The sequence below is a fragment of the Apis florea genome, unplaced genomic scaffold (assembly GCF_048593485.1).
Source record: "Apis florea isolate Af1SG1 unplaced genomic scaffold, ASM4859348v1 contig_2274_pilon, whole genome shotgun sequence".
Lineage (NCBI taxonomy): Eukaryota > Metazoa > Arthropoda > Insecta > Hymenoptera > Apidae > Apis > Apis florea.
The window spans coordinates 134,129-162,100 of record NW_028256550.1 but is presented as its reverse complement, the minus strand read 5'-3'; the positions used below and the strand labels follow the sequence as shown (position 1 = coordinate 162,100).

The 27,972-nt window shown below is 18.7% G+C and overlaps 1 protein-coding gene across 2 annotated transcripts in view; it reads left to right on the top strand.

Annotated features, from left to right (window-relative positions):
- LOC100865439 (proton-coupled amino acid transporter 2) overlaps positions 1–27,716 on the top strand; it is a 57,952-nt gene extending 30,236 nt beyond the window's left edge. Inside the window, exons 3-11 of one of the 2 annotated variants that reach the window (XM_086902961.1) lie at positions 7,210–7,323; positions 12,157–12,307; positions 13,322–13,449; positions 13,671–13,755; positions 14,302–14,574; positions 19,978–20,156; positions 21,337–21,369; positions 21,667–21,839; positions 25,598–27,716. In XM_086902961.1, coding sequence (XP_086759087.1) covers positions 7,210–7,323; positions 12,157–12,307; positions 13,322–13,449; positions 13,671–13,755; positions 14,302–14,574; positions 19,978–20,156; positions 21,337–21,369; positions 21,667–21,839; positions 25,598–25,839 — 1,378 coding nt within the window. In that variant the 3' untranslated portion in view covers positions 25,840–27,716. The remainder of the gene's footprint in view (positions 1–7,209; positions 7,324–12,156; positions 12,308–13,321; positions 13,450–13,670; positions 13,756–14,301; positions 14,575–19,977; positions 20,157–21,336; positions 21,370–21,666; positions 21,840–25,597) is intronic. The other variant, XM_086902962.1, reaches the window with a different exon arrangement.
- The last annotated feature ends 256 nt before the right edge of the window (positions 27,717–27,972 follow it).

The following is a 27,972-nucleotide window of genomic DNA, read 5'->3' as shown; positions in this document are numbered from 1 at the left end:
TTTATAAAAAATTAATATTATTATTTTTAATTATTATTCTTTATTTTTATTTATTTATCTTTTAATATATAATATTATATATTATATTAATATATATTAAATTATATTATATTATATTATATTATATTATATATTATATTATATTATATATATTATATTATATTATATATATATTATATATATATATTATATTATATATTATACAATATTATATATTGTATTAATATATTATAAATTTTTATTCCTATTCTGATTTGAATATTCTTTTTTTCATGAATATACAAAATATTTCAAGTTTCAAAATTACGCAAAAAATTATTCTATTATGTATATATATATATATATATAAATAATTGAAACGTGAGTCTATCTTTTGCGTATAATAAACATGTTAAAAGATATTAAAATCTAGAAATAAGAATACTAAAGATAATTAGCTTCGAAATTTTTATGGATTATTGTTATTTTCTTTAGAATACAATAAATATGTTTGCATAATCACACTTATCTTTAGTAACGAAAAAGTGCTGTAACAATTCTTAACTTTTGAGAATTTAGTTTAAAAAAATTTTTGCAATTTTATTTCATTATTGTTTAAATCTTTTTTCTAAGATTCTTTTCAGAGATGAAAAAATTTGTGGTGAGTCATCATAGTTTTTTTCTTTTTTGCTTGGTTAACTAGAGCAAAGATTCTTTCTATACTTTTTTATACCTGTCCTTCAATTACATAAATCTTATAAACAGAGAAATATATGTGTATTGAATTCTATCAAAAATATGATTAAGCTAATCATATTTATATTATAATGAAAGAATTGATTGACTAAAAAAAATCATGTAACTTTTGGAATCCAAGAAATAAGAGATCAGGGATCAAGAAACGAAAAAGCGCTATCATATCCCTAGAATATACTTAAATATATCTCTCAATTTTTCCATACTACAATACATTCAAGAAATGACACAAGAAAAATATTATAGTTTGTTATAATTAGAATTATTTAAAAAAACTTGTTGTTTAATTGTTTTCAATAGAAACTTATTTTTAATTACGATAAAACATATTAATTTATTCTAAAATAATTTTTTTTTAATATTTTGTTTTAAAATATTTAATTATAAATGTAAGAGATTTAAAAATATTTTTAAAATATTTATAGAATTTATTTAAAAAATTTTTTTTCTCACATTTTTCTTTTTTCGAATGCAATTTCGTCTGGGAATTTTTTAGAACAAAATAATAGCAAATTTTTTAGAACCAAAAGCATTAAAACATTTTCGCAAACTTCTAAATTTAAATCTTTTAAAATTTTAAATTTATAAAAAATTTATTTTATCTTTCATTTTTAAATGAAATTTTAAGATATTCTCTTGAAAAATATACATTTTTAATTAATATTAAATTTAAAAGAGAGGGAGGAAGATTGGATTTTAAATTTAAAATTTTAGCTTCAAATTTTTATTAATTTCCAAGATATTAATAAAAAACATACATTCTTCATACATTCTTATACAAACGTAACAAATGTCTTCACAGTAGACACAATCATAGTCGAGTATTAAATAGTCGATGACGTAATAGCGATAATGATCCTAAGCATTTATAGAGTGTTTCACATAAAAAATCGAAGACGCAATGATTATTTTAGCATAGCCGACCGCTTGGCGGCAAAATATATAATCTGAAAATTAATATTTTCCTATCTTTATATTTATAGTATAATTCTAAATATTTACTGCATAATAAAGATATTGAAGTACGGTATATTGAAACTTAATATTTTTGGATTACGGGAATTAAAATAGATGAAAAAAATAATTATAATTATTTTATAATTATATTATAATTACCGACATTGTTGATATTTGAGGAAAAAAATCTATTCTAATAAATTCAGTAATTTTGTCAATAAGTTAATTTTAAAAATAATATAATTTAAAACCAAACAATTGTATTGCAAGAAAATACAGATAACCGAAGTTATAATAATTGATTTTACTTGAGACACCTTATGCATACTGATATCGTTACTGTATTATGTCATCGACTATTTTACACTCGGCGACGCGTCGACAATCTATAGTATGAAAACGGTTGTATTAATAATATCTGTGTAGACCGTATTCAATGTGTTAATTATATAAGATTTAAATGTATTGTATCGAAAATTTTTTATTAATATCTCAGAAACTAATAAATAAATAAAAATTTTAGATTTAGATCCATTTCTGCTCGTTTCAATTCTTCTAAATTTTATATCAATTATGTATATATTTCTAAAATACTGTTAAATTTTGTGATTTTATAAATATATATTTTAAAAATTATATTTATTAATAATTGAATACGATTTTGAGAAGTTAAAAAAAGTGCTCAGAGTTTCGATATCTCTTTTTTTAATACAAAATATAAAATATAAAGCGATTAATTACATTGAATATCATAATCATTCTTAGTAATTTCATTTGTTTTATATTTTATTTTTATATTTTATATTTATTATATTTTCTTCGAATCCGTATGTTTAAGTAATAAATTTGAAACAGTTTAACTCATAATTCATGAACAAATAAATTTTAAATCCATATACATATATTTTAACTTGTTGTCATTATGTATTTACATTAATATTTAAAAGGATAAATGACGGTCGCATGTTTACGCACATATAACCGCGAACATATAGATATAAGAGAAATTCTATGTAATAACAATCTTTTTTTACAAATATCTTGAAAACTAGGATTAAACAACGATAATAAACAAAGGAAAAAATCATTCAAAATATTCATTTCTATTTGTAATATATTAAAAATTATCGAAATCAGTGAAGATTCTTTTATTCGTTTATTCCTATACAAATAATTATTAAAATTCCTAGTCAAAATTTTATTCAAAATACAAATAATACTGAAATTTTTTTTTGAAAAGTTTGATTTCATTCTTCATGATAATATTTTTTATGATCAATAAAAAAATATTTCAAGTATAATTTATTATGCTATATATATAACAAACTTTCATTAAAATCAAAATTATCAGATTAAATGAATTTTTTTATAATATACATATGAATGATAACATATATGAATAATTTCGAATGATCAATCACTTCGAGTTTGTTATAAGATCAATATATTTTTTTTTCAATTTTCTCAGAATATATTTAATACAATTGAAGTGAATTTATATTTGAATATATTATATATGTATTTGAATATATTTATTAGATAGTTGTTGGATTTTCTATTTTACTATAAATGTAATCTTTTATGCATGTAGTTTTTTTTTTATAAATGCATTATTATTCAGAATATAATTGCATGATTATTAATTTGATGATAATATATAATTGCAATCATATATCTAAATTAATATATTTTTAAAAAACAACGTTAATTCTTCTAAATCTATTTATCAAATTGTTTTCGATCATTCAAGTCTTTTTCATCATATTTTCATCAAATAATATTTATCTTTGTAATGCCAATCGATTGTATATAGACATTCATAAAGATCAATCTTTCGATAATAATCCTTGATATAACTCAGTCCATCATTTAAAATTAATATTATTCATTTGCTCATCAATTTGAATTTGTTCTTGAATATTAATGTAGCCGGCAATCACTTATCGTATCAGTTCATTAACTTGTATAATTTCAGAGAAAAAAACCTGCTTTTTTCGTAATATTTTGATAATAAAATAGTATTTAAATTATAAAGTAAATTCAATTTTTTTATTATATTTTAATATATTAATTTGCTATTATACTTGTTCTAAATTAAATATCATATCTTTATATTGATTTCATTATTGTTTCATGACATGCATCATTTTAAATTCATATTTTTTTTAAGTGAATTATATTATAAACGAATATATTATTAATAATAACTATAATATAATAGTTATTATAATAATTATTATATAATTATAATTATATGATTATTATAATAATAATTAATAATGATAATAATAATAGTTAATAGTTAATTATAATAATTAATAATAATATTATTATTATAATTTATTTATAATATATTAATATATATATAAATATATTAATTATAATATTATTATAACAATTATAATAATATTGTATTATATTATATTCTTTCTTATTAAATAATCTGTTAAATAACCTATAAATTTAATTTTTATTTTATTTTTAATTGACTTTTAATTTATGGTGTAAGTATTATAAGACAAAAAGTTAAAAAAAAATATATAAATCTATATTTATATGTCTTTCCCTCTATGTCCCATTCTTTAAATAATTCTTAAAATTATTAATTAATATAATTAATTAATATAAATTAATAAAATGAATTGATTAACTAAATAAGTAAATTACGAAGTTTTACATATTTACATGTTTTTGTTTTAATAGCAAGATCAGAGCCAAAAATGATGTGGTTAATTGATATTTCACTGTCACCACCAATGATATTTTTTCGATTTAACATCAAATTATAAAATTTCAAATTTAAAAAAATTTTTTTAATTTTGATATAGCTTTAATAATTTGTGTTATTACTTGTAATAATTTCTTATTATTGGTGTACAAATAAAAGTTAAATATGTAATTATTGCATATAATTACTTAATGTGTCTACTGTTATTTTTTTATTCTTAATAATATTTATTTATTGTTATCGTAAATAAACATTTGTATATTGTATATTATAAAATAATATTACTTCTGTTTATATGTATAATATTTATCAAATATTTTGTATATTAAATTGATTGTTAATCACTTATTTAATCAAGGATATATAAAAATCTATAGTTATTTATTTTTTATTTTTTCTTTCTTTAGTTATTCCTCTTTAGAAATTTTTCTTCACTTTGAGAATTTTATCTATAATTATTTTTTTTTAATATACTTTAATTATTTTAAATTTAAAATCAAACAATTTTTTGAAAATTCTAGTTTTAAACAAATTTTGTATTCTCATTATTCGAAAAAAAATATAATTATATTTTACATAGATATGTATTATATATATGTATAAGAACAATATAATTAAAATAATTTGTTTTAATTTATCAATTTCTTGAGTAAAAAATATAACAAACATCAGTGATTGATATTGATTAAAAAAATTATTTCGTTTTTTTTTTAAATAAATTTTAAATTTCTCTGAAAAATTTGGAAAAATTTTTTAGATATTTCTAATGAATAGAATTTAATACAGCAAATTGTATTTTTGTAATATAATTTTATATATAAATGTATATGATGTATATAATTTATATAATTTTATATAATTTTATGTAATTTAATAATTTTTTTAATAATTGTAATTTAATTGTAGTTGTTTCATTGTATGGATTTTAAAATAAAAATTAACTATATACTTCGAAAATATATTTCGAATTATAAATAAATTCTGTATCATTAATTTAATGAAATTTGTTTAAGAAGAAAAATAAAATATTTATTGTGATTATTTAAAATTTGTTTCGAAAAGAATTAAATAAAATTTAATGTTATCTTGAAACTTGTCAATGTTAAAATATATTTAATTATATAACATATATTTAAATTATTTAAAATTAAATGTGTTTCATTTGTTTTTTATAATTAATATTTTATATTATTATTATATTATTATTATCACTATATTTTTTTTAGATGAAACATATTTTAATTGTTTATTTCTTTTTATGAAAATATTTGATAATAATAATTTGATACTTGATATTAATAACGTTTAATTGCGCATTTTAAATATTACAAATTTTATTTATACTCTTATATTTCAATTATTTTATTAATAATTAATAACTTTATAAATACTATAATATTAAAATTAAGGAAAAAGATTAATATAAAATATTTTATTTCTTAATTTTTTTCACTTAAGAATCATCAATTTATAGATTTTTCATCGATAAATTAAATATTTAAAAATTATATACTTATAATCTATTCTATTTTGATTTCATTGAAAAATTATTTGAATAATTTTGTTTTGTTCGGATGCAATTTTAAAATTCATTGATGTATTAAATTTCGTTTATGATCAAAAGTGGATAACATTTAATGCATTAGAGTAAAGATTGTATTATTTATATATATTTGTATATATTGTTAATCATAAAATAATATATATAAATAAAATCTCAAAAAATCTTAAAAAAAGTTTCATGTTTATGGAAAAAGTTAGATGTAACTTTTGTATAACTTTATATATAGAAGTGGATTCATTGCTACTATTAGTTAAACTTGTTATGTCCAATTTTGCATTTTTGCAACAAAGAAACATTTTATAATTAGTTTTTATTGGTACTTATACTTACGTAAATTCGTTATATAAATCTTCATAAAATCTCTCATTCTTATTTTTATGAATGGAAAATTTATTTCATGATATTATTTTTGCGATATATTGAAGAAAAAAATTTCTAATTTGATAATATATATGATCATTTCATGTATATATAATATAGAAAATCAATTGTAAATATAATAGAAAATTTTTCTTTAATAAAAATCAAAATTATAAAAAAAAATTAGTAGAATCATTTCTTGATGTCATAAAGCATACAATGTGTAAGATAACGAAATGAAGAATATTTTGTTTAAAAATTAGCTAAAAAATGACAATATGTATAAAAACTCAAAATTCAATGTTAATAATAATTACTAACTCAAGAATAATAGGAAAAGATTATTAATATTAATAAAAAAAATACTTACTTAATAAAAATAAAAAATTATTTTTTATGAAAATAAGAAATTATTTCATTTCAGTAAAATTTAATAAATTTTTTGTTTAAAAGTATTAAAAAAATTCTTTTTTAAATAAATATAAAAATGTCTAAAATAAAAAAAATTTAAGTCAAATATAATGTTATTAACATTACAATGTGTGAAATCATAGAATAGAATTATGTAAAAAATAATTAAATATTATGTATGATTTATTTAATTTATTAATCAAATATATATTTTATATATAATATTTGAAATCTTGGTAAAAATTAACAAATTCGTTACTTTCATAAAATAAAAAAATAATTGAATATATAAAATTATATATACGATTATTATATATAAAATTAATTATATGAAATTTAAAATTTGAATAATTATAAAATAATTATAGAATAATAATTATAAAAGTTTGAATATAAGAAGTTACAAAATCGTGTTAATATTATAATAATATAATATTATTATTTATTATTTTAGAAATGGCAGTACATATGGCGCCTTTCAATCAAAAGATCCTATTTTGGCAATGGAAAAGGGTTCCGAAATGGAAGATAGAAATGAGCATGGAATTTCTGTTCATCATCCAACCTCGTAAGTTTATCTTTTATTTCGTTAATCTTTTTATAATTTATATTGATTTTTTTAAATAAATTACAAATTAGAAAAATTTATTAAAGATAAAGTTCCTTTAATAATTTAAATTAAAAAAAAAAATAACTTTTATGTTTACATCTTTGTACGAATATGCTATTTATAATAATAAGATAGATTTATACATTAGAGATTGTAATCACTTTTTGTTATTATAAATATATTTTTATTTATTAGAAAAGCGAATTATCTATTAAGTATAAAATTCTAAATTTTATATGTATGAAACACTGCAAATTTAAAATCATATAATTATTTTTAGATCAATTATTTTCTACTAATAAAAATTACTTTATTAATTTTGATAGTTTCATTTTTTAAATCATAAATAATAAATTAATAAATTTAAATAATTATTTAAAATTATTAATAATTTATATAGAATATGTTATTAATAAATATAAAATTATTTAATAAAAATAGATAGATATTTTAATATTTTAAATTTAAAACTTATCAAAATTTATTATTAAAATTTTAATATTTAAAAATATTTTAAAAATATTAAAATTAATTTACTTCGTAATTTCAAATATTTTTTTTTTAAATCGCATCAATGACTGTATTAAAAATATTATTAAAAAATTTATGAAATAATGTTTTGTTATATATTAATAATGTTTATTTTTTTTTTAATTATCTAATTTTATTTTTATAAAAAAAATTTTTTTTAGAACAAAATATTATATAGTATCAGTAATAAAAATTAAATAATAATTAGATGGATCATTTTTATGATTAAAAAATTTGAATGACGATATATTCTTTTGTTCCTCATAGTTAAGATTCCAATCAAAAAGTTTATTTTTACATTATTATTCTATTATTTTACTTGGTTAAGTTATATATAATAGGAAAATAATTTACAGAATAATTATCATTTTCCATAATATTTATGAAATTATTATTTTAAAAAATAAAAAATCTACACGTGAAGGAATTTTAGAATTAAAATTTTCCTTCCAAACAAAAACAGAATAATTTAAGAATATAATTTTTTCTTGTAAATATCTAACTAATTGATTTGTAATATATTAGAAATATACTTTCGATAATATGATAATATGAATAATTAAAGTAAAAATTCAAGACCATATATATGTATATTATATAAATGAATAAATGAACATACTTAATTTTGCCGGAAATCAGATACAATTCTATTCACTGGAGAATATTTAAATTAATACAGATAAAGAATTCCATATTCCATTGTAACAATATATATTACACAATATATTTAAATATATACATATTTGTCATTATTTCTGTAAATATTATAAGTATGAAAAAATATTTCAAAAATTATAATATTATATTATTTTTATAATTATTTATAATTATATATTTATTATATATTTATATATTTATTATATAATTTTTTATAATTATTTTAATTATAAAATTATATATCTATTATATATTTATATTTATATTGAAGCATTTTCAAAATACTATATTTTTTATTTATGCATATATTTTTTTTAATCTGTTGTTAAGTTATTAACTTTCAAAATTTATATGTCGTCCATAATTAATTTTTTTAGATAAGACATAATATGGTCAAATCAGTTTTTTGATCGTATAATTTTTTTTTGTGGAAGTATAAAAATAGTTTATTACATTCTGATTGAAAATACATTTTGAAATTATAATTAAATAATTATTATATATGAAAAAAATAACAATTGAAAAAAAAAGAAAAATAATTCCAATACATTATAGATATGCAATATATGTATATAGCAATTGAAAAAAAAAGAAAAATAATTCCAATTATAGATATCCAATATATGTATATATATATGTATATATATAATGTATATATATATATACATTTAAAATGAATGTAATGTATAATTATTAAGTATCATGTTATATATTTCATTTCATTTTGTTTGTATTTTGTCTTTTATTATTCGATTAAATTATATCAATTCTTAATTTTGATGTGTTTATATAAATAAATATTTCTAGTTTGTAATATTTTTTTACTATTCTAAAGTGAATAGTTGCTTTTGATTTTCTTTATGAAATAAAAATTGTTATATATGTTGTTACATATATATATAATAAAATTGAGATTATTATTAATATTATTAATGCTATATTATTTAAAAATAAATTAATTATGAATAAATTTTAAAATAAAGATAAAAGAATAATTTTTGTATTATTATTTGTCTCTAACTTTTTTATTTGTTAATATTTCTAGTTTTTTTATATATTTTTATTTTAAAATAGTTTAAAATTTTTAGTTCAATTTCTCTTTTAGAATTTTTAATTTATTTTTAATCTCTAAATTTTTTAAGTTTCTTTTAGATAACTCTATTGTGTTTTCTTAAGAATATTTATTAAATACTTTTCATCTTTATATATTATTATATGATATATTAAATCCTTTTTAATTATTTGTATAATATTTAATATCTTTTTTTCAATCTTATGTTATGAATTGAATAAAATTGTCCATTTCCTTAATTATAGTATTATTATTGGCATAGACATATTTGTTACATGTTTTTTCTGAGATGATATTATTACATAGTAGTAGTAGTTCGTGATGTGAAAGAGTAATTTTCTAAATTTATGAGCATATTAATGCAAATCATGATATAAAACAATTTATAATTAAATAAATGACGAACAGATAGAAAAAACTTTATCTATTTCTATTATTATCTTAAGTATTAATAATATGTAATATTTTGTAAAACGCATTTAACTTGAATTTATGTATCTACATAATAATAATAATATTTATGATGATGATTAAAGAAGAACATCAAACTTAAATTTTTCTATAAACCACAAAAGCCAAAACCGAATCTCGAAATAAATATGTTGGCATAAGTCCTCATTAATCCGCGTAATTTCTACATTTAGAGAATTTTAGAGAATTTCTATTATCATATTAATAGTATTTTTGATTACATAATTATGCGTTTCAAAATTTGTGTGAAATATTTTTTTGCAATGTTTAAGGGATTTCAAATGAAAGTTAAGATAAATTTTTCTTTTTTGTGTTTTATTTATTAAATATTATTAAATAAATATTAAACATTAAATTTAATTGATTTCATTGATTCGAATTACGATTTCGAATCATTTTTTGACTTTTTATCAACAACTTGATTTTGCCAAGTAAGTGATATTAAAATAAAAACATGAATAAAAGCTTGAATAAGATTTATATAAAATAGATACTTATTACTAAAATAGATAATTATTACAAAAAGAATTTAATTATTAACATTTATTGAAATCAATTATCGAATTGATGATTAAAATAATGAATTTTTTATTATATTATTAATTAAGTATATTAGTAATTAAATCGCAATTAAAGATTAAAAGATATTTTTAATAATAATAAAGTAAATACTTATTTAATAATAATTTGGTATTATTGTAAATTTTATCATTATTGTAAATCGTTAAGATTTATAACTAAATTAAGAATTTAATTATTAATTGTGTTTAAAATAACAATACATGATTTATGATTGAAGTATGATATTATTATTTCATTATTGATTAAATTTTTATTCAGTTTTGATATATAATTTAAAAAAGTAAAATTGATAAATAAATATATTAAATATTAAATTATTAAATTTATTATCAAATATGTCATTGAATTTTATGCAATTACATTTGTTTAAGATTATTTTTAATATTCTATAAAGAATTATTCTCTTTATAGAATAAAGCGTTAAAAAATGGAAAAAATTATTTTTAACATGCAAGATATTAAATATTTATGTATCAAAAAAATACTTTAATTTATTTTAATTTTTTTTACTTTAATTCAATTTTATTTTAATTTATAGTTTTTTATTTTTTTTTCTCATTCATTTCAATTATTCGAATAATTATTATGATCTTATTAAATAATGAATGATATTTGTTTATGAATTGTAAATGTTAAATTACAAAAAAAGCAAATATAGGTTTTCAACTTTTGATTAGATCATTTGATTTTAAAATAGATTGAATGACAAAACATAAGAAATATCTAAGAAATTTTATATTAATATACTAATTTTTGTTAAAGCTATTTAACACGTTCATTAAAAATCGAATTTCGATTTGTATGTTTACAAATAATTTTATATAGTATTATATTTATTTTTATATTGTAAAATATTATATATGTTTTTAACTTATTAAATATTTGTTTCTAATTATTTTTTACAAAAATTTCTTATTAATTTTTATTTGAATCTAATTTGAATCTATGATACAAATATCTAATAAATAAAGTTAATTAATATTTTGATAAAATTTATAATTATAGTTATAAAAAATTTTATCAAATAAAAAAATAATTCAAAAATTTTCACTAATTTTAACCTTTAATTTTTAAATTTTAAATCATTAATAATATACATGTATATATATCTTTAATATCTCTCTAAAAAATTAAATAATAATAACAATATCTTTCTAAAGTATTAAATTAGGTAAAAATATTTCTCATTGGTTAAGTTTTACTAAATATTTTATTAAAATCTTTTTCAAAATATTGAATTATCAAAATATATAAAGACATTGATTATTTAAAAAGCAACCTTAAAAAATTCTTTGTGGTTTATTACTAAATTTTAATAAATTAAAAATCGAATATTTTTACATTAATCGCATTGTATAAAATTATTATTTTAATTTTTGAAATATTGTCGGCTTAAACTGTAAATCATTATATAAATCTTTATATCTTTATACTTTAAGTTATATATAAAGTTATTTATATTGAATGAATAATTACAGGTACTTAGAAACAATGATGCACCTATTCAAAGGTAATGTCGGTTCGGGAATCTTTGCATTAGGGGATGCTTTCAAACATGCTGGACTACTGTTAGCTCCTCCACTTACCATGTTCCTCGGGGTTATTTGTGTTCATGCTCAACATATTCTTGTATGTATAACTCATTTTTTAGATATGTTTAATAAGTAAATGCTTAATAAGTAACTACGCTAATTTTATGCATTTTCTATAATTCATATATTCATTCTATAATTCATATATAATTCTATAATCATATTATGATATAATTTTATATTATATATATTTATATTATATATAAAATAATTTTTTATTATATATATATAATTAAATAAATATAAAATTAATATATTAAAAAAAAAGAAAATTATTTCTTAAATATTTATTTTCAAAATTTTGAAAATTAAATGTAAAAAATAAAAAATTTAAAGAATATAAGTATTATAATAATAAAATAACAATAATAAAATTATATAAATTGCAATTTTCTAATCTCTTTAAATTACATATACAATATCTATATGTATGTATAGAATGTTTTATTTTGGTGTTTTATTTTCAGAAAAACTATGGCAGTATATTTTGAGAAATAAAAATAAAAGGAATATTAGAAAAAATAAAATTAAATATAGAATACAATAAAAAAAAACGAAATAACAATGAATCGAATTTTTGTCAATGCTGGATAGAAATATATTGTCAATATATATATATATTTTATATTTATTTGAGATTGTTGATAAATAATATGGTTTGTATTAAAATTAATAATTTATAATATCAATAATCTTTTGCTATACAATATTAAACAAAAAAGTTATTTTGTATTTTTATTATAATTTTTTAATTTTTAAGCATTTATAAATTTATATTTATATAACATTTTTTTTATTTTTATTCATAGAATTGCTGATAAATATGTTTTATGGAAAAATCTGAGAACTTTATATTTTTTTTTAAATTTCAGATCAATTATTATTTTTTAATAATTTCATCAATTATTTTATTATTATTATTTTATATAATATTATAATTTTAATATATTATATTATTATAAATTTATTATATTCTATATTTATTATTTTATCATAATACAATATAATAAAATTTTTGTTTAATATGTAAATATTATCATATGTATCATAGATTAAATGCAACGAAGAAGTGACGCGTCGTGTTAATGATCCGAATGCTACGACTGGATTTGCTGGTACAGTAGAATTGTGCTTCGCCACTGGTCCTCTCTCACTCCGAAAATACTCTGTGTTTATGAGGTCAGTATATGTTTAATAAAAAAAACATATTCTGATGTTAAATTAAATTCTTATTTTGTATTATTTATTCAATAATAAATTAAATATTTTATTTTAAATTTTTAATATTTTTAAATTTTTCATTGTCTTTAATTTTAAAAAAAATTAATTTTAACGTGTTTTATTCTCATTTCTCTTATTTTTCTTTGTGATTTATATCATCTTACGTTACTTTGTTCCAGAAAATTGGTTAATATATTTTTATGTATCACGCAACTCGGATTTTGCTGTGTATATTTTGTTTTCATTGCGAAGAATATGAAACTGGTAAGTTTTCAATGTTTAATTTTGCTTTTGTTTAATGTTTAATTTTTTATTGAGAAACTAAATTTAAAGTTTTAACCATTTAAATATTGAACATTCTAATTATAAATTTCTGTGAATCTTAAAGTGAACTTTAAGATCATTCTATATACAAAAATTAGTTGAAAAAAAATGAAATTTTTTTGTTTAAGACTTTATTTTTAAAAAAATCTAGTTTCAAATATTTCTTCAAATACACACATACACACACATTAATTACTCTACATAACAGTATTTAATACAATTTCTTGACAGTATTGATATCTTTATTTTGGATTAATATTTCGATTTTCCCAAAAATAAAATCTTAAAAAAAATTTTTATATTTTATTTTATATTTACTTTTGTATATTTGTTTATAATTTATTTTAAGATATTTGTATGCATTTTTAATTTATATCGATGAAATTCACTACAGAAGAGCGAATTAGAAATGTAATATTTCTATTAATAAATCTATTATATTTAATATATTTTTTTTAACTTTTGCTGAACTAATTTTTTTTATAGGTGATGGATGTATACGGGATTGAGATGGATGTTCACCAACACATGGCTGTCATCCTAATTCCTATAATGCTGAGCACGTGGATCAGGAATCTAAAATACCTAGTGCCTGTCTCTTCGATGGCGAATTTTTTGGTTATAGCTGGCTATGTCGCCACTATGTACATAATGTGCAACGATTTACCATCGATTCATGAGAGGCGATACATCGCCGATTGGCATGATTTGCCTCTGTTTTTTGGCACTGTGATATATTCTTTCGAGGGTATCACTTTGGTAAGCTGTTTCTATGTACTCCGTATTTATATAACGCGTTATAAATTTAGCAACAAGTCATTTCGTTTATATTGTTACCCTTTTCTATTAAGAAATAAACTCAAAAAATGCTATGCTCACTTTGAATCCAGATTAATGAATTATCTTCTATAATATATATTGTTTGCGTAAGAGAGATTTAAAAAAGGCAATTGTAGAATACTTATAAGTTTATTAAATTATTAGAAAAGTTTATCAAATTTTTAACAATTGATAATGAATTTAATAAGAAATAAATTTTTGTTGTGTGGCGAACTTGAATTCGAATTATTTATTATTATATAATATAATTATTTATTATATTCTTACTAAATGTTGAATATTATTAGGAAATAGGTTGTAAAATGATTTGATCAAAAGTAACTATAAGAAAAAGTATATTTAATAAAGAAAATATTTAATATAGGAATAAATTATGTTATATAGATGTGGATCATGCTGATTTTTATTTTTTTTTCTTTTTTTTTTTTTTTTTAATCTATTGTGCTGAACTGATTATATCGCATTCCGCGGCGATTCAAAAAGGAAAACAGACAAAACAAAATCGAAACAGCGATCGCGTCCAGTGACACCCAATTCACACATTACATACAAAATATATGAGTTACACTTTTACATATATAAATTCAACACTCTCACTCGATGAATATCTTTATAAAATTATACAATGTCATGTTGGACAAATCATATTTACATTTGTAATATCATTCTGATATAATAAACTCTGAAATTTTTGCTTCAATTTTCGTAAACATTATTGGATTGATTAATTGTTTATCAGTTTTAATATATTGAACATCTATTTCATCTATTCTATTTTTCGTAAATAAAATTATCTATATGTTTAGACACAACTCTGAATTCTTTATTAAAATAATTGTAACTTGATTATTACAATAAATCGACGTTGACAAATTTTGAAAATAATTTAAGACACAAGAATTTGTCTTAACTATATAATTCCTTTTGTTGCCCAATACAAACCTAATTTCAATTTCCAAAATAGCAACTGTTGATTGTTTACGTGACAATTACACAGCAGGACCATCATCGTTTAAGTGACAAATCCAGTGATGCTCTTTCTAGTATCTGCCATCTGTTCAATTAGAGTCACAATATGCAATTAAAATTAAATCTTTTGACGCTTAATCATAAATTAAATTATAATTTATTGTCTTTTTAAATATTTAAATATTTCCATTTCAATGATTTCTACTTGGTTTTTCTGCAAATTGACTTAACACAATAAATGCCAGATCAGATCTTATAGTCACCATTAAAAATATTAACAAACCGATAACTTTTCTACAAGGGAATGATTCAACGTTTTTTTCGTTTGTATCAGTGAACTTAACATTAGAATCAGCAGGCATTGAAAAATTGATTGCAATTGAAAAACAGTTTCTATAATTAAATTTACTTAATATTTTTTCTGCATAAGCCTTTTAAAACATTTTCAAACTTTGCAATTTTTTATTTCTTTCTATTTGTAATCTGACAAAATATTCAGTCTTGGAATATTTTATTTTGAACACTTGACTGAGATTAGAAAGTAAATCATTCATTTTTAAACGACTATTATAACAAATTATACCATCATCAACATACAGTACATGCATTGTACAGTATATACATAATTAAAGTTTTTGAAATCAAATAATACATACAGGTATCATTTTTAAATTGTATCAAACTATATACACATAAATACATTGATTCTTTTATTTCATTGTTTTGATGATAATTTTAGTTTATACAAGTTTTTTCAAGAAACATATACATCATCTAATTCGAAGCTAGCTGATTGCTCCATGTAAATAAGTTTCTTCTAAATCACCATACAGAAATATAGTCTTTACGTCGAATTGTATTAATTTCAAATTCATTACAATAGCGACCGATAACAGTATCATATTTCACAGAGAGAATGTTTCTTTGTAATCAATGCCATCCTTCTGTGTATAAGCTTCTTACAATAAGTCTGGCTTTGTATTTACAAATTGATTCAAATTCTTCGTTGATTGTTTCTATTCATTTATTCGAATCTTTTGGTTCTAATGCTTTTTGAATATTTTGTGGCTTATAAGCAGCAATGTTTCAGCCATTCAGAATTCTGTTGACATTGAAACAGATATCTTCTATGAAACAGATAAGGATTTCATTGAATCAGCTATCGAAGATTTTTCTTTAATAGCGATATCGATTCATCCTTATCGATTTTATTTCCATATTTGTTTTATTTGTTTTGTTATCAATGAATTTAATTATCTATGTAGGCTCACATTTAGATTTTTCGTTGAAAATAACATTTCTACGAATGTAACATTTCTTCGCAACAATCAATCAACAAGCTTTGTTTTCTTCGCTGTCTAATCAACAAGCTTTGTTTTCTTCGCTGTCTAATCTATCATCAAATATTTTTTTGAATTTATCTCTCACTTGTTTCTTTGATTTTTCGATATATAACAATCATTTCCGAAAATTTGTAAGTGTGCTACAGATGGCTTTTTGGTATACCATTGATCCTTCCAAGGTTTCCGTAGCTGTCCAATATTTAATATAAATAGCTGTAGCCTATAAATATAGCAATGATTTCTTTGCATACAGATTTCTGATTCAATATTTTGAATTATATTGATTCAATAATTATTCTATTTTGTCTCTCGATAAATCCGTTTTGTTGCACGCGGTGTTATTATTTCATATTTAATGTTTTTCGAAAATAAATAATTTTCGACCGTTCTATTACAAAATGTTTTATCACAATCAGTTCTCAGTGTTGTTTCAAATAATTGAGAATTTCTATTTTCTCTTTCAAGAAATAAACATAACAATATCTTGAATAATCGTCCTTTAATAATAAATGGATCATCTTATCGTATAGATCGATATGAAATATTTTTGCATGCTTAGCTCTTGTGGATTTTCTTTCGGAAAAATTTCGTGTATATGCTGTTTGATATATCCTTCAAAAAATATCACCTTCATATCCTTCAAAAAATATCACCTTTTATTACATCGATTTTCAAATCTTGCATAGTCGAATTTGTTACCATGTATCGCAATGTTTTAAAATTTACGTATCTTTCATGCCACTGTTCCGGTGTAATACACATTCATGCCACTGTTCCGGTGTAATACACACTATCACACATTATCACACATTAATACACATTATATATTTGCTTCTGTTTTAGTATCATAAAATTTAATTTATTATTAAGATTATTTCCCTTAACAATTAATTTATTGTTCTTAGAAATATATACTTTGTTATCATCTTCAAAAATAACTCTCATTCTTTTTCTAAAGCATATCCGATTGACAACAAATTCTTCTTTGATTGCGGTATATAGTATTCCACTGATTGCGTATTTGCGGTATATAGTATTCCACATTTCGCCAGTATTTGTCACTTCAACATCGATGTCTTTTTTGCTTTTAACATAATGTATCGCCCGTATATATATATTTTCTACATATATTTTCATGTTTTTGAACTGTTCTTTTCTGAAAGACATATGTTCCGTTGCATTCGAATCGGCAAACCATATATCTTCATCTTTTTGTGGAACATCCTCTACATTAAATAATTTAGCTGAATCAGAATGTTTAATATTTTTATTTTCTTTTTCATTTTTTTGAGCTACTAAACTCAAAAAACTCTTTTCGTACATGATTTTTTCAATATACAATCCAATATCCAGATTTTCTGCAGAAATAAGATTTATTATTTTTTTTATATTTGTATCAAGGCCATGAGAATCACAAAAATCACGGGAAATACGAAGATCACGGCGAATATGATTCCTTTTATATCCTTTCGAATAATAGGTTTCTTCCATCTCTTTACAGAATATTTGTATATCTTGCATTTTTTACAGTATTTCTTCATATTAAGTGATTTGTCAATCGTTCAATTGTCTGTTCTGCTTATGGTACAGCATACTAGCCTGTGCGAATATTATCATATTTTGTTCTTAAACTTGATTAAATTTTTGCAATGATAATAGGATCTTTTTATTCCATATTTATGTCTTTCGTGGCAATCTTTGTGCCAGCGAAATGTGATCTGCGATGGATATTTTTGGATTCATTTTTGTATTTATAAATTGATTCAAAAGTATTTGTACTGACTAATCACTTTTCTTAGCATATATGGTACACAATCTCCATATTTATGCAGCAGTAAAACAATTTGATAAATGTCTTAATTGAAAACCTTTTATCAAAAATGCTTCAGCATCTTTTTAAATCCATGATACAATATTTGCTTCATTTTCAGATCTGGAAATCGAACCACTGATATACATTTTATTCTTCACTATGTAAATCTTCATTTGTTGTTTTCATGGCTAATAGTTTTATAGTCCATTAAAATAATGGAAGTGATATAATTTTGCTTCAGCCACTTTTATTTTATTTTTAATTTTAATTTTTAAAAGGTACAAAACTTTCGTATTGAATTATAAAATTTCACAACAATATATCTTTTACTTCAGTATCAAATCATTCACTACACGATAACGGAAGATATTGGGCCCATAATTTATTAGGTTATGAAATGATTTGACCAAAAATAATAATAAGAAAGAATATTATAAAAATATTATATAGATGTGAATCATGCCAATGTCTTTATTGTACTGTACTGAGTTCATTATGTCGCGTTCCACGATTCAAAAAAAGAAACAGCGATCGCGCCCAATGAAACTCAATTCACACATAAATATATAAGATATGAATCGCCCTTTTATATATATAAACTGAACAAAATTTGATATTAATTGTTGCAGTTAAAAAATATTTAGAATTGCTAATTATAAAGATATGACTTTTTAAGGAGAAATTAGTAGTATTGAATCAGATAAAAGATAATTTATTATTTATATGTTACTTTTTATTAAATTTATTTAATAAAAGATGCCGAAAGATGAAATATAGTTTATTAAAAATATATAAAAAAAAAACAAAAACAATGATAAATTACTTAATAGAACATTAATTCGATAAAAACTTTATAAAGATCTTGTATTCTATGAGCTTCTATATATATAAAGTATTATCTTTATACAATATATTTATATTATATTATATTATATTATATTATATTATATTATATTTTTATATATTTATATATTATCTTTTAAAATTTTTCAAAAATTAATCAATTTTTTTTTCTTAATATAATGTAAATTTATTATATATTTTCCAAGCAATAAAATATTTAAAAGTATAACAATATTTTTATATTTTAATTAAAAATGAATAAAATATGTTGAAATTTAATTCTTAATATTGATTCAATATTTTTTTAGTATAATATCAATTGATTTTTATTAATAGATCTTTTTTATCTTTCAGGTTTTACCTTTGAAAAATGAAATGAAGAAACCGAACAATTTCAGTAAGCCACTTGGAGTTTTAAATGTTGGAATGGTGATTGTCGGTGGAATGTTCGTCGCAATGGGTTTTATATCTTATTTAAAATATGGTGATGCAGTAGCTGGATCCGTAACGTTAAACCTTGAATCTAAGGAAGTGTAAGTATAAAATTTACTTTTGTAAATCAAAATTTTATTATTATATAAAGTTAAAAATCTCTCTAATTTCAGTATATATTATGTATATTAGTATGTATTATTTATATTAATTATTTTTTAAATTATAATTTGTCAAAGATATATTTAATATTATAAAAATATAAAATTTATTTTCTTTTTTAATTGATGAATTTTATATTATAAAATTTTATAAAAAGTAATTTTAAATTTTTTATTGAAATAAGAATCAAGAAATTGAAAAATCCTTTTATTTATATTTTTTTATTTTATGTTATATAATTTGGTATTATATAATTTATTTTTAATATGATTTAAAATATTACATTCGAAAAATATTTTATTTTTCTGAATCAAGAAAAGCATATTTATATGATTTCGTACGAAAGGCATATTATTATCTTTTATCATGAAAACTAATATATTAAAATGATTTTTCATTTATATTAACTTTCATTTATATTACTTATTAAAGTAGAACGAATACATTTGAATGATTATATAGAAAAATATATATATATATATTTCCATCATTTACTATAAAAACATTAAAATATTTAAAAATATTTTTTAATGACGTAAACCAATATTGAATAATTTGAATTAATGAATCAATGAAATCTAATATAATTAGATTTTAGTTTTAATCTGATCATAACTATAAATGTACGTATAATGTATTAATTTTCATATAAATTCAAATATGATTTTTTTTTCTAACCAAATAGAGTTCTAATATTCTTCAAAAGAAATAAATTATTTCTGGTAGCAAAGACAAAATATAATGCCTTCGTAAAAAATTAATTCTTTTTCTTGAATACTCGAAATATGATATTTTTCTTAAGACAAATGAAATATTTTTTTATTATACATGTTGTTATTCTATAAAAAAATTACAATGGAAAATAATCTATGTATAATATAATATAATATAATATTTGTAAAATGTAATATAATAATTAAATACAAAAATAATTATTGTAACAAATATATTTGTTTTATATTGATTCAGTAATAAATTATGATACGTTTAAGTAAATTGCTATATTAAGAATAATTAAAATTCTATCATGCAAAATGATAAAAAAATAGCAAAATGAAAAAAAAATACATATTTTATTACGGAAATATTTTACTATATAATTTTCTGTTGCATACAAAGGATGGATGGAAAAATCATCGTCGAGCACACAAGGTTTTTATCATATAGGTTATTTAGAAATATTGTGTTCTTTTATAAAATATTTTGTGTAATATTGTAACATCGTGCTTCTTTATTTATTCTATTAGCATTCAATAATAATAAGTTATAATAATAAATTATTGTACTTTGTATGTCAAAATTTGCATGCTTTGATAGATTTAACATTATCAAATAATTTTTATGATTGCAAAAAGGTGAATAGAATTTTATGGTTTTTGACAAAAAATAATCGAAGAAAATATTATTTAGATATTTCATTCATAAGATATTATTGTTATTTTTTTACAGTTTACCTCAGTGTATACAAGTTGCCATTTCATTGAGTATCTTACTCACATATGCATTGCAATTCTACGTTCCCATTGCGATTATATGGCCGGAAATTGTCAATCGTTTTGGTCCCTTTAACTGGCCTGTTCTATCAGAAACTATTTTTCGTTCTACAATGTGTTTATTAACATGTAAGTTTAATATTTAAATTTTATATCTATCAAGTTAAAATTTAAATGAATATTTTTAAATTTGTAATACTGTAAAACTCTTTTTCTTTCTATTATTAAGAACAACGTTCTTTATAAACATGAATTTTATGTTTATTTTTAATATTTTAAATTATTAATAATAAAATTATATTAATATTTTAAATTATTGAAATTATCTTGATTATTGTTTATTATTATGATTATTGTGAATAGTTAAAATATATACGAAAAAGATTGTTTGTCTATAAAAAAAGAAAGAAAAAATTATCAAGAATTTATTCTATTTATAGAATTATAGAGAATATTCTGCGTAAGATAAATTGATTACAATTTAGTATTTGGGATAATAAGTAGAATATAAGTAATAAGTAAGAATGTGGGATATTAATGGAAAACCTTATCATTAAAGGAACCCATCAATGGGTATCTGAAGTATTTTTTCATAAATATTATAGCCATTTTTGTAGCGAAATTCGCATAAAGATAATACACTTTTTAAATTAATAATAGTACTTATTTTTTGTACGTAATACTATAATTATTTACATAATACTTAATAAACAGATTGGGAAAAAAACAGTAAATAGAATTTAAAATCATGGTTATCTCACTGATTTTGATGATTTTTAAATGTGTTATTGATTTCTTTTGATGATTCTGTCAATTGATTCTATTCTTTTCTTTATATATTATTATCTCTCGATTTTAGTTTTCGAGATATTTACAATAAAATTGCTATGAATATTGTTTCTATGTATACATCTATGACACAATATACGTTAGTATGCGGCGTTTAATGTTTATCAATTGTTTATATAAATAATTTGTATAACATTGTTTATATAAACATCACAAATCGGCTATTATCAAAAATATATAAGATTCTTTCACAGATTCTTTAGATCTGCAGAATAACCAAAGGAATAACAATTGACATCAATTATATTATTTACTACTTATTATTGTAACATTAGTCATAATTTTAGTATTTAATAGTTAGAAATGGTTTAAACATGAATTAAAAGATTGAAGTTATCAAAACTGAAAAAAATCTATATTTTAATTATAAGACAACTTAATAATTTTTAATGTACTTGTTTCTTTAATGTACTTCAATATATATATATATATATATATTATACAACATTTTCTATATTATTAAAAAAATAATAATTTATATTTATAAAGTATATTAAAATATATTATAATAAAATATTTTATATTATATATATATATATATATATATATATATATATATATATTTTAAATTTGTATATATATATATATATATATATATATCTTTTTTAATAATATAGAAAAAAAGTTAATTGCAATTTTCTACAAATTTAATCTTTACGCTAAAAATGAATGCGATAAATTTATAAGATAGATTTGAAACCAATTATATTCATTATTCAAAAAACAAAATTTGCGAAAGTATAAATATTACATAACCAAACATATATTTTTTTTGATACATATATAATTCCAAATAAGCTATATGAAACTTAATTATATATTAAATTAGTTTACAAATCAGAAAACTGTAAAAAACATTTCTTACACTAACAGATATTATATTAATACAATTACAACATTCATATATGTATATGCATATATGTATATATATATAAAATATAACATTATCAAAATTTAACATTTTATTATCTTGTCACTAATAAACGAAATTATATTTAAAACTTGAAAAAATGTTGAATTTTTGAAGTTGATTTCACATTTTTATAGAAACTTTTTGTTATCGAAAAAATTTCCTATATATAATTCATTATAGTTTATATATACATCATGCACTAATTACATGCACTAAAATTAGAATTTTTTTTATTATTAAATCAATTTCTTGTAAAATAGAAAATTTTTGTTTTTTATTACATACATATAATTTCAAAAGAAAATAATAGCACATTCTACGATTTTCAGTATTTCTCGAAATTAATATAAATTTTAATATAAATTTTATATATGTTATATATATATTATATTATATATATTATATCTACATAAGATTTTCGTTCCTTAACAATAAAAGTTCAATGGCAATTTTTTTTTTTTTAGAAATTTGATACATTTATGTGGAAAATGAATAAGAGAAAATAATAACATAGTTATTAAATAAGATTAAATAATAAATAAAAATAAGATTATTTAATAATGGAAAAAATTTTTAAATATTTAGTTTTTATATATTGAATGGAAATCTAGTAAAAATTACATAGTATATAATTACATATAATGTTATTATGTTATCAATAAATAAAAAATATTGATTTTTGCTTTGAAATAATTTTTTTCTATATTTTTGTCAACTGTATATATAGTATATATATATAAATATTCTTTCCTTATAGAATCAAATTTGATGTTATCATAAGATTATTTTTACTGACATATATCGTTTTGAAGTTACTCCATTTTTAATGTTATAAATAAAAACTTATTGAAAAATATTACATTTTGATATTCGAAGAATCATAAGTACATTTTTTTTATTCTATTAGTCTTCTAATTAAAAAAAATAAATTCGAAGGAAAAACTGCTTTTTTGTTGTTTAATCATTAGATTAAAAATGGAATAATTTCAAGGAATTATGTTTTGATAAAAAAATCTTTAATGATAAATCTAATTTATAGGAAAAATATACGAAATAAAAATATTGAAAAAGAATTTCTTTCTTTGGCTACATTTTATGAATATAGCAAAAATTATTATTTTTTATTTATCTATTTTCTAAATATAATATAATAAACAATTTTTATAGTCGAATTCAAATTTAACATAGAAAATACATACATAAGAAACTATTTCATTCTCAAAAAGTGTTAATTAAAAGTTGTTTATTAGTCTTTTTTCAAATTTTTTTTACAACTAGTTTTCATATGTATTATTATTATTATTATTAAAGATAAAATAATTATATGCATATAATTATATGAATGTACATATGGTAGGTGCATTAATTTCGAGGAACACTAAAAATCATAAAATATCTTATATGTGTTTTGTCATGCAAGTGATGCACAAATTTTCTATACGAATTTTTTTAGATCAAAAATATTAAACAAAAAAAAATGTATTCTTTCAACAATTATCATATATACAATTCAATTTATATATATATATTAATAATATTATTAATATTATTAATTATTATTAAATATATATAATTATTAAATAATATATTATTAATATTATTAATATTATTATTAATTAATAAATTATACATTATATAATTATTATATATATCATAATTATCATTTATAATATAATTATAAATTAATATATATAATTATTTATGTAAAATTATTACATTATTATATTCATTATCATTATATAATTGTAATTTAAAAATTAATTTAAAAATTTAATTTAAAAAGTATATATAAAAGTATATTCATGTAAGTTAATTTCACAAAAATAGCCATAATTTGAGTATAATTAAATTATTATGAACGAGTGAGTTTTAACATTTTAGATATCCACTGATTAGCATTGTTTCATATATTAAAATTTTATCAATATTGCGATGAATTCATTTTTTTTTTAGCCTTCGATTCTTTTCTATATTTTTTTCATTTAAATATAATAATTATCTTTTTTCAAATTAGATAAATAAATAATTTTGTATTAATTTTATGAAAGATAATTAAAATTGAAAATAATTATATAAAAATATTCTTATTATAATTTAATATAAATTTGTAAAAATATTGTTACAGTTATTCTAGCTGAGGCGATACCTCAACTGGGTTTGTTTATATCACTAGTCGGTGCAGTTAGTAGTACTGCCCTAGCATTGATATTTCCACCAATCATTGAAATGGTTGTATGCTGGCAAAATGCATCCTTGGGCATCTGTACAATATCGAAAGACATCTTGATAGTTTTGATCGGTCTTCTTGGTTTCATTACTGGGACGTACGAAAGTATAACTTCGATCATTAAAGTGTTTAGTACGTAGTAATTAGATTAGTTTGTTGTATAAATCGTTATTAGTTTTTTACATGTACGTATACATATGTAGATACATATACATTCTATAATACTAATAGATCATGACATCTAAATTCTCTAGATTATTGTTAATAATAATATTATTTATTAGTGTAGCAAATTTTCTTAAATGTATCGTATAAAAAATCTATACATTATATTCATTATATTTGGAATTCTTTATTTAATATATTGTTTGCATTCTGATTTAGAAAAATACTTATTATCTGTGATCTATTTTTGAATTGATGATTCAATTAGAATTTTTAAATTCTATAAATAAAATAACAAATCTTAAATTTGTGAAAAAATTATAGTTATCAATATTTATGTTGATCATATTGTTATCTATATTAGAATTGCATCAATACCTAATGCAAGACAATATGGAATTTTATATGGAATAATAATGTATCTATAAAGATCTTTTTCATAAAGGAATAAAAGATTGGAGAAATTGGCTATTACAAATTGTATAATGATATATAATTATAACATATATGATCATAAAATATAGTTAAAATAATATATTTCTAAAAGTAAAATAATATAAATATAAATTTTATTAAAAAATAAATATTATTATTAAATAATAGAGTGAAAATTAAAATAGTCCGAAATTTTATTACTTCATTATAAAATATATTTTATCCTATTATTATTCTATGTTTATTCTATTGTAAATGATAAAATATTTTGAAACGAATTTAAAATATTTAAAGTGAAAACTAAATGAACTTATATTTGACAGATTATTAAACATAAACAAAATTTTTAATTTTCTGAACATTTGCGTATAATTGATGAAGTCATATGAATATGCTATTTTTGTTATTTTTGAATATAATATGATAAATATATTATATTATCTAATAATAAAAAAAATATTTAGAAATATTTCTTATGAAATTATATTGAAATACAATATGATCAGGTATTTTTGTGACAAATTGTATATTGAATTGTATATGAAAAAGATTAAAAAAATTTAGCATATTATCTATATTATGAATAATTGTTATACATAATGTTAGTTGTTTATGTCTTGAACGACGAGATTTATAATAAATATAATATAATATTCGACGAATTTTCTGTAAAAAATATGAAACAAAAAACTGACTGTTATTTTAATCATAATATAGAATATATCATACATAACTCACAAGAATGAATGAAGGAGAAAAGAATTATAAATAAGAAAAAAAATGTTAAAAAAAAGCGTTGGTTAGTAATCGTTGTAAAATGTATATCAATAATCATACTTAACCATCGTGTAATATAAAAAGACAATAGTATGAAAATGTGATTTTTTATTGACTGAATATTGTATGGATTTTCAATTCTTGAATGATATCATTGAATCACAATAACTTATTTAATTTTAAAGTATTTAATTTAATATTTTTTAATACTTATTCTTTTTACTCTACGTGCTATAAAATATGGAAAATATTTCATTTTATTTTCTATTTTTATTTTATAAGTATGTATTTAATAATTAACTTATATTAATTATTTTATTTTTTATTACATAATATAGAGTACAAAAAGAAATTAAATACCTTAAAATTAAATAATCTTATATAAAATGTTGCGGTTTTTTGTGATTCAAAGATAATTGATTAAAGTTTGGAAATAGATTGAATTGTTTTCGAAAGTACTCATTGTGATTTTGTATGTTATAGTTAAGTGAATAGAATTGTATCATAATTGTATATGATATGGTGACCAGCGTTTCAATTTGAAATATCTAAACAAGGAATGATAATTATATTTTTTTAAATATCTTTGTTTTGTACAGTAAAATATAAATTATTAGAGAATGAGTTTAAGTTCAATATATATCACAGTATTATTGATTACCTCGTACTATATAATTGATAGTATCAATATATCGATTTTTATAATTATAATTCGTGCTTTATTTTCTATATTACTGATAAAGTTTTTTTTTTCCGTTATATTATTATATTTAGATAGAAATAATTTAGATAGAATAATTTGAAACAAAAATTAATGCGATTTATTTTCTCTCAGTTAATATTTAAATTAACAAGATGTCCAAAAAACTAAATCTAAGAATAAAAAAATTAACTAT